This window comes from Centroberyx gerrardi, chromosome 18 (assembly GCF_048128805.1).
Source record: "Centroberyx gerrardi isolate f3 chromosome 18, fCenGer3.hap1.cur.20231027, whole genome shotgun sequence".
NCBI classification, from domain to species: Eukaryota; Metazoa; Chordata; class Actinopteri; order Beryciformes; family Berycidae; genus Centroberyx; species Centroberyx gerrardi.
Window position 1 is genome coordinate 14,532,326 of NC_136014.1, and position 14,274 is coordinate 14,546,599.

At 44.2% G+C, this 14,274-nt stretch overlaps 1 protein-coding gene across 2 annotated transcripts in view; it reads left to right on the forward strand.

Moving 5' to 3' along the window:
* Positions 1 to 424: 424 nt before the first annotated feature.
* The window catches only part of LOC139927053 (intersectin-2-like), a 37,383-nt gene continuing 23,533 nt past the window's right edge, over positions 425 to 14,274 (forward strand). The window contains exons 1-6 of one of the 2 annotated variants that reach the window (XM_078289801.1): positions 425 to 559; positions 6,232 to 6,301; positions 11,423 to 11,515; positions 11,643 to 11,706; positions 12,280 to 12,455; positions 12,867 to 13,088. In XM_078289801.1, coding sequence (XP_078145927.1) covers positions 6,295 to 6,301; positions 11,423 to 11,515; positions 11,643 to 11,706; positions 12,280 to 12,455; positions 12,867 to 13,088 — 562 coding nt within the window. In that variant the 5' untranslated portion in view covers positions 425 to 559; positions 6,232 to 6,294. The remainder of the gene's footprint in view (positions 560 to 6,231; positions 6,302 to 11,422; positions 11,516 to 11,642; positions 11,707 to 12,279; positions 12,456 to 12,866; positions 13,089 to 14,274) is intronic. The other variant, XM_078289802.1, reaches the window with a different exon arrangement.

Consider the following 14,274-nt stretch of genomic DNA (forward strand, 5'->3'; position numbering starts at 1 on the left):
TTTGTCAGGCTTTAGGAACAGTTATGCAACTAATATGGGTCAAATTGACTTTAGGTAGTATATGTAGCCTATTCTTTTGAGTTGTGTGGTATGTTTCGTATCTGTCTTTGTCAATTTTTGGTAGATGTAGGCCTAGGTTACATGGTATTTTGCATAGGCCTAAACAGCTATGGATATACCGTGAAACGACATCCTCCAGCTCCTCTTTTGAATTTAGGCTATTGTTAATGTTCACTTAGGTACTTTTAATTACTCAAAAAAACGTTGCATCGTGTTTAGGGCTTATTTTGAAAGTTGTGACAGGAAGTGCCGTTTTTAAAAATTCTGGCTAGCTTGACACTGGTGACGCCCATTCCATTTCACACCGCCCCGGCCGCCGGATCGGTTCCTCCCTCTCCAGTAGCCAGATTCCCCGCCTGGTTGTAGGATCACCATCACCCTTTTTACCGCAACAGGTAAATCCCCGCAAATCGTTATTATACTTAAGAGGACAGACAGAATGTAATACACGCTGGACAGAGTCGCCCTTGACCTTGTATTTTCTGCCTTGTCCTGGAAGGTAAGTGGGATATCCTGCTTTGTTAAATTCTACAACCTATCAATTGAAAGCCAGGCTGTGGAGCGGAGTAACAATGTGGTTTGATTACACTGCTGCAGCAGATCTCCTGGCATATTTTTTGTTCTTTCTCTTAAACAGCCCAAATCTTCAGAATTTGACTTTATGAAACCTATCTCTAAACCTTCAGTGTTATTCTCTGCATTTTGGCTAAAGAACAACCCATATGGTAAAAAATACATATAGGCTACTTCAGTTTAGATTATTTCAAATTATGCCTAGAATGTAGATGACATTCATTCGAAATCTATTTTAAGTGACCAAAATTTTGGATAGCCTATACTTGGAGATATATATTGGCAACAATTCAGAGGAAGAAAATGTATTGCCAGTGTCTATATATTGATTGCATGTCATCTACATGTACAAATACATTTTTTGTCATTTTTATGTACTCTAACATATCTCTAATCAGGAGGTTAACGCAAAATGGGGTTTTTTTCTGCACTGTATGGGATTATCCTGTCCTGCCAAAATAACAATAGTGCATATCGACATCGCCTTTCACCCTACAGCCTATGAGAGAGAAAGAATATTTACTGGAGATGAGAGGTTTCCACTTGAATTTTCAGACTCCACGAAATTCAGCCTAACTAAATGTACAGCCATCTACTCGAAAAATGACGTCAGTGTCCTGAGAAAAAAAATCCTAATTTCCTCAGGATTACTATAGATTTTAGTAAACTATATTATTTTGGCTAATAAATGATCAGTTAAATTTACAAGAAGACCCATTGTCTGTCATTGCAATGGAGATATCATCACGCAACAGTCTGAATGAGGCTCTGTTTCTGAACTTTTGATGTGGGAAGCTGTTTTCTAATCTGTATTTCTTTCTGTGTAATATCAATTGCAGTTTTCTGTGAGATGACAGCTCAAACTAACAGTTTAAGCATGCTCCCGTTTATTATCAACTGCAGTACAGACTAATTATAGGGATTGCTTACTCTTTGTGTGTGTGTGTGTGTTTGCTGCTGACAGTGAAAGAGAAATAGAGAGGGCTTTCTTTGCTGAAGTGGCAAAGCCCTCTCTATTTCTGCAGCTCCTATGACATCTGGCCCCATCCCAGACAGGACTGTTGCACATCCACCTGCCAAGAGACAAAGCATTACATAACACACACACACACACACACACACACACACACCTTTGTTATGTTGAAGGTGGGAATTGATGGACTTTAAGGGCATTAACCCATCTTTCATGTGGAAAAGTGCAGTACCATGAATCTAAATACCGTTTTGAGGTCAAATTGATGTTATTCTTGGAGGCAATAGTGAAATTCTTGTGCTGGAGGTACAAACTTTACCTAGGGCAGCTGAGTTGGGACATGCTGCTGAGTGTGTTTTCATGGGGTGGGGGTGGGGAGTGTAAAGTGAGGGAAAGAGGATCATTGCTCCAACCACTGCTGGAGCTGACCCAAAAATGTATCAAAAGGATAAATATAAGAGCGATTCTTTCTGGTGGAAGATACACCGTGTCCCCAATTCTCACCTGCAACACAACAAAAGAAGGTGTGTGTGTGTCTCTGTGTGTGTGTGTGTGTGTCTTTATCTGTGTGTTCCCCTGCACTTGTGAATAGGCATAAACACACACACACACACACACACACACACACAGAGGCTTCTTTCTCCTCTGGCTCGGCAAAGCTTCCTGGGCTGTGTCTGCTAGAACAGGGTCCCCCTCTGTGTGAGGAGCGTGTGTTATACACACTTATACACACAGGCCCGCACATTCATACACACATCCGACTGCTCCGGCGCGGCGCACACAGGTGTCAATCAGCATGCAGGGCAGAGTCAAATGGCGTTTATTGTAGGAGAGAGGAGGAGAGAGCGCTCTCTCACGTGGCCTGGGCCCCGTCCCGCTAATCAGAGGCCGCTTACCTTCCTTGTTGCTTTCTTTTATCTACACAGTTCATCATTAACTTTCTTGCTCAGTGCAGTGGGTGCAGTTAAGGCCACATTTCGCATAAACCCTGTCTCCTTCTGTCACAAAGAAGAAGAAGCTTCTCCAGTCAAAGGTTTTCTCTTTCACTTTACTGAGGAGGATAAACAATTTGGATTTCTTTCCCCCATGGGCCTTTCACTTGTTCCACCATCTACCAGATGACACTGAAACTGAAACCAGAGACACTGAAAGCTTTAGTCCTGTTTTCGCTGGAAGAACAGCATCCCCCCCTTCCAGTTTCGAACCGTAAAGCAATTCTGGAAGATTTCCCACAGAATCTGACCTGGTGGCACATGATATAAAATGCAGTGTTAGAGGCTTGATATGCTGCCAATCTTCTCGTCGTCGGTCTTGCTCGTTTATGGTAATCACGCTAAAGTCTCAGAATTAATGTGGTAATGATTTGGTATGTACACATAGCACCTGTTTAAGTTCATTGTAATTAATCATCTGTAATTGCTTCGTTGTTTTCCACTACGACCGAAGCATCTCTTTTCTGTGACCCATTATTTAATCCTACATCTCCTCTCCACACCCATGTGTCAGTGCAATAGATTGGTCATTTTCTGAGACGAGCAGGAATACGAGCCATGAATACAGGGTTGAATTTAATTTCCCATTTATGCACAGATCATTTCTTGTCCAGAAGCCTGCTAAGTGCTGCTGCTGTGATCTGGACAGTGACTGACTAGTCGGCTGGCTTGACATGGCGTTTTTTGTCACTTCAGGACTGTGGGCTGTCCATATTGCTGGGACGTGACCTACTTGCATTGCCATTGTTAGTAGCAACATGACATCAGTCACATCGGCAAGGACTGAGCTGCGAGGTAGTGCGGATCAAAATTGAGTAATTTGATATTTCAGAAGCGTTGAAGTCCTTCCAAGTGCACTCCAGCGGCATCAGACACCGAGAACTAGTCATTCTGAGACAAGTTAGTTGTTGTGAGCCACAGTAGCTACATAGCCACAGCAGTAGTGTTGATGGAGAGGGTATTCATCCCATGACTGCTGTTGATTCTGTCTGTTATTATAATCCAGGATGTGTCCTGTTTGAACAGAGGAGGCTCTTACCTCGGGCTACAGTAGATGCTAATCTTCCCATCTAAACCACACACACCTCAGGATAGAGAAGTGTTTGTGTATGTGGGCGGAGAAGTGAGGGTGAGAAAAAACACCCTCATGCTTTGTGTTTGCATAAGGGAGTGTAAACGGTACACATAAATACACATGCATACACACACACACACACACACACACACACCTCAGGGCACTATTAAGAGAATGTTTCTATGTAAACTATACCTGCACCTTAAGGAGACTGTAGCTTGAGTCTTTGTAGTCCCCGAGGTCCGTCTCAGGTTGATGACGTCACTGCAGAAAGCTCATGCTGAATCAGCCCAGTGTTGAGTCTCGGCTCTTTTTTTGTTCTCATCGGTGTTATTTACTTATTTCTTTGAGTCACAGCTGCTCTTGTTATGCATAGTATTTGTGTGTTTTAATTTTAGAAAGTGGATTTGTGGTTTTGGTCTTTGTATGTCACTATTGTTTACTTGTGTACATGTCACTTATTACTTGTGTGTGTGTGTGTGTGTGTGTGTGTGTGTGAGCATGCACTAGCACACATATTCAAGTGCATGCACACACACACCGTACTCGAGAGAGCGGTTCATTGCTCTTAAGTAATTGGCATTGTCGGTATGCACAGAGAATGATTTATACTACAACAACCACACTCTCCCCTCCAGGAATTCACATGAGAAGAGAGTGAGGGAGAAGGGAAACCAACGATGAAGCGATGGCGTAATGGGAACCGAAGGGGAGAAGGGAGCTGGGTGGGAGTCATTTCAGAGAGGATAGATGTAAGAGTGAGGGATGAATAAGAAATAGGAGGAAACGATGGAGTGGAGCGTGAAGTGAGGAAAAAGATTGGGAAAGAAGGATGTGGAGAGGCAGGGGGGAGATTGGCTGGACCTGACCAGAATCACAGCCGAAGAGGAATCTTGCTTGTTTGTTTGCTTGCGATGGATGGATAGATGAAACGAGGGGAAATAGAGGGGTAGTTCTGAGTGAAGGGACTAATAGAATCTGGACAATAGAGCAAAAGATGGAGAGAGAGAGATGCTAGAATGACAGAAAAGAACAAGAAATTGAGCAGGGAGTGAAAAGGGGAAAATGTGCTGCTAGAACAAACTGCATGTTCAGTGTGAGGAGGAGACAGAAACGAAGGGTGAATGTGTGTGGCACAGAAGTAGATACAGAGATGAGGAGAATACTGCAATGGCAAAGCAAACTGAACAGTAATTTAGCAACAGAAGCAAAGCAAAGGAAGAGTATTAATCGCGAGAAAAATTCAAGAGGAGAGGCGAGGATGCACAGCAAGAAAGATGGAAGCTCCGCCTGCAGAGTATTTTTGTGCTACTGAAATATGGAAAGCCACACACAGTATGGCTCATATTCCAATCTAAGAGTATTTCATGCATGGTTTCTCATCTGTCCCCTCTCCCCTTTGGGACTCTGCCACAGATCCCAAAGAAGAATTTTCATCAGGTGGGCCAGGCTGGCCGGCCGCATGTTCCACACTGCGGGATGGAAATCACCCCCCGATAAATTCCAATCACATGCAAATGAGAATATGTATGCGGCATGTAAAATGTCAGTGAGAACGGAGGACAGAGCAGGAGCATGGAGGCAGGGTGATTAGGGGTTGTTCTGCTGTGAGCTCACTTGCACACACACACACACACACACACACACACACACACAGCAGGTTTAACAAAGTGTTAAGTGATTTGAGGCGGGATGTGTGAATGGCCACAGTGGTTGGAGGCAGAGGGGACTCTACTTAGGCATTCAAATGGGTCATAAATCTTTATTTTGTGTGTGTGTTTGTACACTTATGCATGCAGATGTGAGTACATGCGGGCATATTGCTGTGCAAGTTTTATGTAATTTGCCCTGGATGTTCATGTTGCTGTATTCAGGCATATTTGCATCCCTAATAACCAAGAGAAGAAGCCACACAGAGAGAGAATTCTAACAAGGCGGATGGTACTTTCATAAACAACCAAATGCCAAAGACAATTCAACAGCGGAGAAATAAAGAGAATTGAAAGAGACTGTTGGCTTAAGCCGCCACATGTGATCTGAGAGCAGACAATGATAAATGCTGCCTCCTCCCTCGACCTCCATCATTTTTCTCTCCGCTGCATCCCTCGCTTTCCTTCTCGTCTACTTCCCCCTGTTGGCACTGTCGTCCTCCCATCTCTAACTCTTTCCTTTTCTCCTCACCTTTCCCCCCCCCCCTCTCTCTCTCTCTCTCTCTCTCTGTCTGTCATTTTGTCCCTATGTCACCCCCTTCTCGCTCTTTATTTCTCCTCCTCCCTTGCTCTCTCGCTCTCTCGCTCTCTCGCTCCTCGTGGTGTAAGCCGCTCAGTGTGCCCTCCTTGCATTGTTAATAGGGAGATGTGATTTTTCACTCTTTCTCTCACTCGCATTCATATCCTTTCTATTCCCACCGTCTCTCTTCCTCATACACACACACACACACACACACACATACTCTCCTCACTCGGTCTTATACACGCTCATACTCCTTGCTCTGTGACACACACACACACACACACACAATCACATCTCTCTCTCTCTCTCTTTCTCTTTCTCTGCAGATGTCTCAGAGCTAGCCAGCTGAGTAGAGGACCTCCCTCTGCCCGTGCTCTCCACCTGCAGCCATGAATGGTGAGAACAACACTCTGTGTGTGTGTGTGTGTGCGTGTGTGTGTGTGTGTGTGTGTGCTGTCTGTCTGCATATGAGAGGCAAGTGTGCACTTTGTGCGTTTTAGCATGTTGGTATGTGTTTCTAGTGTGTCCTGGGGAGGAATGGACAGGACTGATAAGACTGGGATGGATGGATGGGAGAGGAAGAGAGTGAGAGAGAGAGAGAGAGTGAGAGAGAGAGAGCTGACTAATAGGCAGTTGTGTTGTGCCCCTTCTCAAACTTAATTTTTCTCTCTCTCTCTCTTTCTCTCTTCTCATCAAGACTGAACTATGTGTTTGTGCGTAATGAAGCTATGTCTGTTTTGGTGGTTTTGCTCCCTGTGTGTGTGTGTGTGTGTGTGTGTGTGTGTGTGACACCACCATAAGCTGTGGGGTGTAGTGAAGATAAGACTGATCCCTCTCTCTTGTGTGAGATGTGTTAATGAAATATTGATCTGGCAGTGGAGTGAAGGTTCAGACTCTCTACTGCACCCAACACTTTGATCCTATGACATTTTTCAAAGAAACTTATTGGCAAACAGGGCTTGAGGAAATCTGAAGCACAACTAATCACTGCTAATTATGAAGAGTTAATTGATGTAAGTCTTTTGAGTGATTTTGGTAAGATGGAGATTTTTGTTCGTCAAAGAGTGGTAACCGCTGTAAGTGTGTGTGTGTGTAGGTGTGTGTGCCCGTAAACACTCTCTGTTGGTGCTATACTCAGTCTTGGAGGTGATGCATCTGTTTTGTCCTTGTGCAAGATTGATGTGGACAGAATTGCTCAATAGTGTGTGTGAGTGTGTGTGTGTGCGCGTGTGCCTGTCTGTGTGTGTGTGTGTGTGTGTGTGTTTGTGTGTGTGTGTGTGTGTGTGTGTGTGAGAGAGCGCATGTTAATCCTCTTGTCTGCGGCCTTTGATCATAGAAGAGTAGTTGCCGCTCTCTCTGTTTAAGGCCCCCTATGGGAAATGCCTCAGAGATGTGTGTGTGTGTGTGTGTGTGTGTGTGTGTGTGTGTGAAGGGTAGGCTACATCTTGTCCACATGACTAAGTCTGCAGTGTAACAAACTGCCAACCCCCAGACTACACCCTTTGCTTTAATCTCATCCAGTAAGAGTGACACATCCCAGTGGATAAACCCTGGGATAAAGCAATTCAGAAAAACAACATTTGCCTGCGATGAGTTACTCCATGGAAAAGCATGGGAGGCAGAGCTCTTTGCATTATTGCACTCCCACTAATATGAGTAGATTAAGCCTCAATGAGCCAATTGTAAAGTCATTAGTCTCGAATTCTCCAAAACAGGTGCACAGTCTGCAACCGTCCCAGAGCAGATGAGGTGTGTGTAGACTGAAACGCTGCAGTGCGGGGAGACTGGTGAACCGCTGTCGCTATCTGAAACGTCAACTTGTCTTCCCCGGGTGAAGCGTTTGATATGGAAATAGTTATGGAAGCAGCGATATGGTTTCCCCCAGTAGACCGGGGCTGGGTGTCTGGAGGTTTGACTGAAGTGTCTCGTAAGAGGCTGTACAACACCTAGACAACAGCACACACGCTGATAAAGGAAAGTGAAGCTCTCCAAGGGGAAGGCTCTCTGCGCTGTAGCTGCTGAGGAGGTGAACTCTTGTACCGTTGTTTTAAATTCTGCACAGGCGTTGCTGCTGTGGAATCTATCACAGGAGAGGATACTGTATACTGTAGCTTCTTTTTTTTTCCGTCGTCGGACTCTGTGTTATATTGTCTCAATATTGGCTGAAGGACCCCTGTGTATTCGCTGAGGGTTTCTGTTCTAGGTTGTTGTACAGAAAGCCATTTTATGTGCTGCTTGCAGCCTTCATAGCGGCCGTATTACAGTGTGTGTTGGGTTCGGCTGACACATGTAGGATGGGGTGGGTATGTAATTTTTATTTAACCCTTTATTTAATGGGCAAGTCGATTAAGAGCAAATTCTTATTTACAGTGACAGCCTGGCAAAAAGCCTCTTGATGGGAGATTGGGAAGAAACAGGGTGACAAGACAAGAAGGCAAGGAGTTTGCTGAAGGCAACAGAAAACGCAATAAAAACAGTAATTTTGAAAAAGCCGGATGGATACACACAAGGACTTGGAGACAGCAAATAGCATAAATAACATCAGCAACAACAAGAATACCACTAAAAGCAATTCAAACATGCAACAAAAACATACAGCAGCACCGAATTCTACGGCCAGACTGCTGATTCTTTATAATAGAAACCTTGTTGCCGACCAAACTCTTGTATTTATTTCAGAGTGAAGTGTCTCTTCGTTATTCCATTGTCCTGCATGAACAAAGGCCATTTCTAAAGGCCAAATATAGAGCCTCACTGACTCTTTATTGTTTGTTCTTTATGTGCTACAAATTCTGAAATTTGGCACCTTTTTATCTGGTCTCACATTGAGTGGCCATATGTTTCCAGCCCAAGCATCAATTCACAGAGGGCCCCTGTGGTTTTTGCCGTTGCTGTGTAAGGAGCTTTGCTGCGCCCCAGTTCTTCACAGAGCGCTCTGCCCTCGCTGATACGCATGCTGAATCAACTGACAGCCCAGAGTATGTGGCCATGCTAGCTACATGTCCCACCGGCGCTGTGCTAAATATCGCTTCCCTCTCTCACTCACAATAGCTTCTAAAAGAGGTCTGTCAAAGGCAACGAGACAATGTGAAGAATACTCACATCTCTGTACAAGATTAATTACTTTCTCCCTTTTTATGTGCGCATTTTGCTGACGATGCCAAAAGTAGGTCAGGCACTGCGAGCTGCTAACACTGGTGCTGTCAGGGGAAAAGCATATACCTTAACAGGTGTTACCGTGGTGATTTGGGGTAGAGCGGGTTTGTTTAGATATTGAAACCGCCTCAAGGTGATTGGCCGAGAGGTGTGTTTGCTGACAAAACAGACCTTTATCATGGTGAACAGCTGGCAATGACAGTTTCTGTTTGTATTTGTCACAAGGATGTTGAAACATGTGCTTGTTCATACCGACAACATTAAAGGGAGATTGATGGACAAAACACCAGAAATGCTATGAAGGATCATCTTTTTCCCTTTAACTAATCTAAATTAATCTCTCGGCCAAATACAGTGGCAACCATACACTAGGCCAGTCTGAGGAGCACACACTCTGTTTTGAGCTCCTTGGTCCATTGTGTCATTCCTCTGAGATTTGTGTGTGTTTGTGTGTGTGTGTGTGTGTGTGGTCAGGCAAGGGCTGGCGGGGTGTTTGTGTTGGCGTCAGGGAGGAAGTTCCATCATGGGCAGAGTGGTATTTCCTGTACATGGTGAATAAATTACAGCCTGGATACCATGTCTGCATAAAGAAACAGACCCCGTAATAGCCCAAAGAATTGCATCCTAACTAAAAATATGCTGTATTATTATTACTTTAAGATTTTTTTCCCCCTCCAACTCTAGCTCTTCATTCCTACTGTGAATCTTTTATATCTACCAGAGATAAGGAAGAAGGGAGATCTCTCAATCTCAGTCTGCCCTCGATGTTTCTCAACATCATTCCATGTCCCATTATTGATGTTTATGGGACAAGTTGAGAGATTTAACCTCCTGTTTAAGAAATCTTCTGTTAGCAACATCTGAGGGTGATTTGAGGCCAGATTGTCCACAAACTGAAAGTGTCTAAAATCATGTTGTTGTGGAAAAATCTTTGTCAACATTTTGTTTGAGGTCTGTCCCAGTCTGGTCGCTATGGTAACAGCTGCTGGCGTCGGGCAGGCTCGTCTGTACCTGTTGAGCATCCGAGGTAGAGCTGGTTTAGACGTGAGCAGGCATGAGGGTTGAAGCCCATTTGGCCAGAGAGGAAGTCTCAGCATTTCTTTTCCGGTTGTGTCCACTGTCTGTATATATTAAAGTGTCACTGTAATTATCCATATTGCTCCGTTAACACTGTCCAATTCTATTACACTCGAGCCAACTTATTCTACTGTCTGATTGTAGTTTACACTTCCAACACAACTGTCACCCAGCTACTCTTGTCTCAATCCATTTGTTATATCCCACTCTGCCTCTCTATTCCAGCTGTCGGAACTCATTAGCCAAGTCTTGGATATTTCCCGTCTGAATTCATTATACCGCTGCAGCGCTGTCAGTCAGTCTCTGCTGTATGGAAAGACCAATCCGCGCTTGATGTCTGCGCAGCCTTTGAGTCGTCTCTTCTTATTCTGAAGTGATAATCTCAGAGGGGTCAGAGGTTTCAAATCAACCCAGCGTGAAGAAAGAGGGAAAAGGCTTTGACTGAACCGCCAGTGTTATGATGTTGTGAGACTCTCAGCCAGATTAGTATGATTTTTTTTTTTTTTTTTTTTGTTTAATTTCACAGGCACCCTTATGATTAATTAATTATGGACTCTAATGCTAATATATTCCTCCCCCTCTATTAAAGAATTTTTATTAAGTTGAGTAAGAATTGAGTCTCATACGCCTCACGCAGCACATTTGACTTCATATTTAATTCATGGCCTACCCTCAACTTACCTTGAGATATGCAAGAGTGGAAGCAGAGTGAAAGAAGCTGACTGGACACTTTTATACATTAATCATTGTCGGGAGTTGGTTAAGAGATGTTTCATCTGAGGGGGATATCTCATTTGGGATGGAAATTATGCAGACTTTTTGGTGGGTGAAGTAAAAAGATATATTGGATTCTGTATTAGCATTTGTGCTTTGGGGACCTTCATTGAATGTGTGTGTATGTACGTCTTGATGGGTGGAGTATAGTCTACACATTACAGTTTGAAAATTTCTGTTTTTCTTTCTCTGTCTCGCTCTCTGTCTCGCTTTCTCACTCTCTCTCTCTGTCTCTCTCTCCCCCCCCTCTCCCCCCCCCCTCTCTCTTTCTCTCTCTCTCTCTCTCCTTCCCTGCTTATGGCACCGCAGGGTGGAGTACATGTTTGTCTATTTTGTTTTGTTTCTTTCTCCCAGAATTATCACATTTATGAATGTTTGGCGGCTGCAGAATGCAAATTTGCATTTGTGAGTGTGTTGGTGCTGTGATTTTTCGTTACTTTTTCCTCTGTTTTGTTGTGAGAGGTGTATCAGAAGTCAGGATTTTCTCTTCCTCTCCTCCTGCATGTCCAGGTGGAGCCAGTATGTGGGCCATCACTCCAGAAGAGAGGGGGAAACACGATAAACAGTTCGACTCCCTCACTCCCATCCTCGGCTATGTCTCAGGTAGGCTGCAAAATCATAACAAACAGACTAATAACTTGCTAACAGGGTATAAAGAGCGACTGTTAAGTGACATAAGACCAGAAACCTGCCCTTCTCTCTTAACCCCAGTGTTTTTGTCTGTCTGCAGGAGAGCAGGCCAGGAAATTCTTCCTCCAGTCTGGCCTGCCTGCTCCGGTCCTGGCTGAGATCTGGTAAGGAACCAACCGATGACTTAATGAGACTTCACCCTAAAATCTGTGTGTTGTTAAGCCAAAGCAAGTGGGTCAGTAGGTCCAGTGCCCCTTTGTTTTTAGTCAGGAGAGGGTTTGTCCATAGAGGACCAATAAGGCCCCCCTCAGCCCACTTTGAACTTCCTGTTGAGGGCTGACTTCCTGAACAGCCTGCCCCACCCTGGACACTATAAACTGTGTGTGTGTGTGTACTGTAATTAGAGCAGAGCGGTACTCATCACATTCCCAGTCATCTGAAGGCAGGATGTAAAATCTGGGCTCCAGACAATATGTGTGTGTGTGTGTGAATTGGTATATAAGTGTGTAACTCTTGGAAGTAACTGAATTCTCTGTGTTGCCTAGGATCCAATCCCACCACAGCCTTGTCCCCTGTGTCATTTTCAGCTTTTCTATCGCCTCAGTAAAGAAGAAATACGAGTGGACTGCCCACTTTGCTTTGAAATAGATTGATCTCTCCTGTACCTTGCAGTTTTGTCAGATCACAAATCATGCTGTTATACCTCAGTTCTCTCTCCCACTCTCTCTCTTTTCCAGGAACCTAGCTGACATGGACAGTGATGGGAAGATGGATAGACTGGAGTTCTCCATCGCCATGAAGCTCATCAAGCTCAAGCTGCAGGGGCGGGGCTTACCCCCCTCTCTGCCAGTCATAATGAAGCAGCCTCCCATCTGCAATCCTGTCTCAAACATCACATCATCAACACGTTTCGGTAGAAATTCCTCTGCTAAGAGATTACAGCCGCATTCCAGTTTCAAAACTGCCACATTTTAATTCCTTACTCTACAACCTGACCGCTCATAAATGTTTTTTCTTCAAATGTCAAGAAAAGGGAAATGATGCACTTGAAGAGTTTTATTCCAAAATGAGATATTTACCTTTCTGAAAAAGGAGCACCTACTCTTACAAAATGATTGATTTTACAAAATAATGGTAGCTTTCAAAGAATAGTGGGCAATTTAAGTCCTTGATTTGACAAAATAACACTTTTACAGACTGGAATTGCTACAGTGAATTTCATGAAAATATACCATTTTGCAAAATAACTCTTCATTTCAGTCTTTTGAAGCAGTGCTTTTGATTTCCCCTTCATCTCCTCCTGTGTTTTTTTTCCTCCTCATAGGAATGGGTTCTATGCCAAACCTGTCAGTTGGCATGCCATCCATGTCGGCTATCTCAGCCATGCCCCTCCTGACACCCATCCCGGTCAACCCCCCCATGCCCTGTGTGCAGCCCCTGCTGCCGACGCCCATGACTCTGCCCCTCATCACCAGCCTCGGAAACTCCGGACTGTCCAACGGCAATGCCAACCTCCTCACCCCGTCACCTGTCCCCAACACTGCAGGTGGGTTCTGCAGAGGGAAACTGATTGATCTGCTCTTCAGACGTATGAAGACTAATTCTGAATTGTGAATAAGCACTGACCCTTCCAAACATGATCTCCATTTTGAGGGGTTAAGAGTCCGAATGTATGGTTATGTTTCAGAACCTTTCAATAGAAATGTAATGAAAAGGGCATGCGACTGTTCATGCCTCCTGCTAGTCAAGTATCTGTTGCATCTTATATGTATACTACTGTGGGAATTGAATGGGCGTAGATATTAAGCTCATCCATATGCCACCACTGTTGCTTTATAACTGGAAACATAAATACAGGCCTTGCACACAACACAATCAGTGTTTTATGAATCAGAGAATAAATGTGCGTATGCATGTTCCCATCTTTTTGTATAGATACATTTTTAGTGGTGAATGCACTCAAAATTTGACATGATACATAAGGCCCCTGGTGTGTGATATTTGTTGTGTTAGTTTCAGGTCTTCAGGTTGTGAGCGTTAGTGATGCTTTGTTAATACAATATGTGTTATACATGCAACAGGAGTGCGACTTATCTATCTACCCCCTGAGGATTGCTACATCTGCGATGGATCCAAAGTTAATACATGCAGTAGGCTGCATATGGAAGTGTGCATGTGTGTGTGTGTTCATGTCGGGGTTTGCAGTAAGAGCTTCCTGTCATCACCAAGGAGACGGGTAGTTACCATCGCCACATTCTTTCCTGCAGATGCTGTACCTTTTAGATATCAAAGAGAAAGTCCATTGATATGCTGTGTGGTTGTGCGTACATAAACATTTTGTCAATTTTCTGTCTTTATTTCTCTTGCTTTCATCTCCATCCCTCACCTCCTCCATCTGTCCTTTGTTTGCTCTCTCTCCTCTCACTCTGTTCCTGTTCAAGTGAGGTTTTTTTTGCTGTGAAATGAGAAATCTAATGAGTACGAGTATGAAATTACTCTCTGATATCATTTGGTGCTCCCTGTCTCTTTATCTGTGGGGCGGCTGTGGCTCAGGAGGTAGAGCAGGTCGTCCACTAATCAGAAGGTCGGTGGTTCGATCCTCTCCAGTCCGCATGTCGAAGTGTCCTTGGGCAAGATACTGAACCCCAAATTGCTCCCGATGGTTGCGCCAGCACCCTGTGTGGTAGCTTGCCGCCATCGGTGTATGAATGTGTGTGTGAATGGGTGAATGT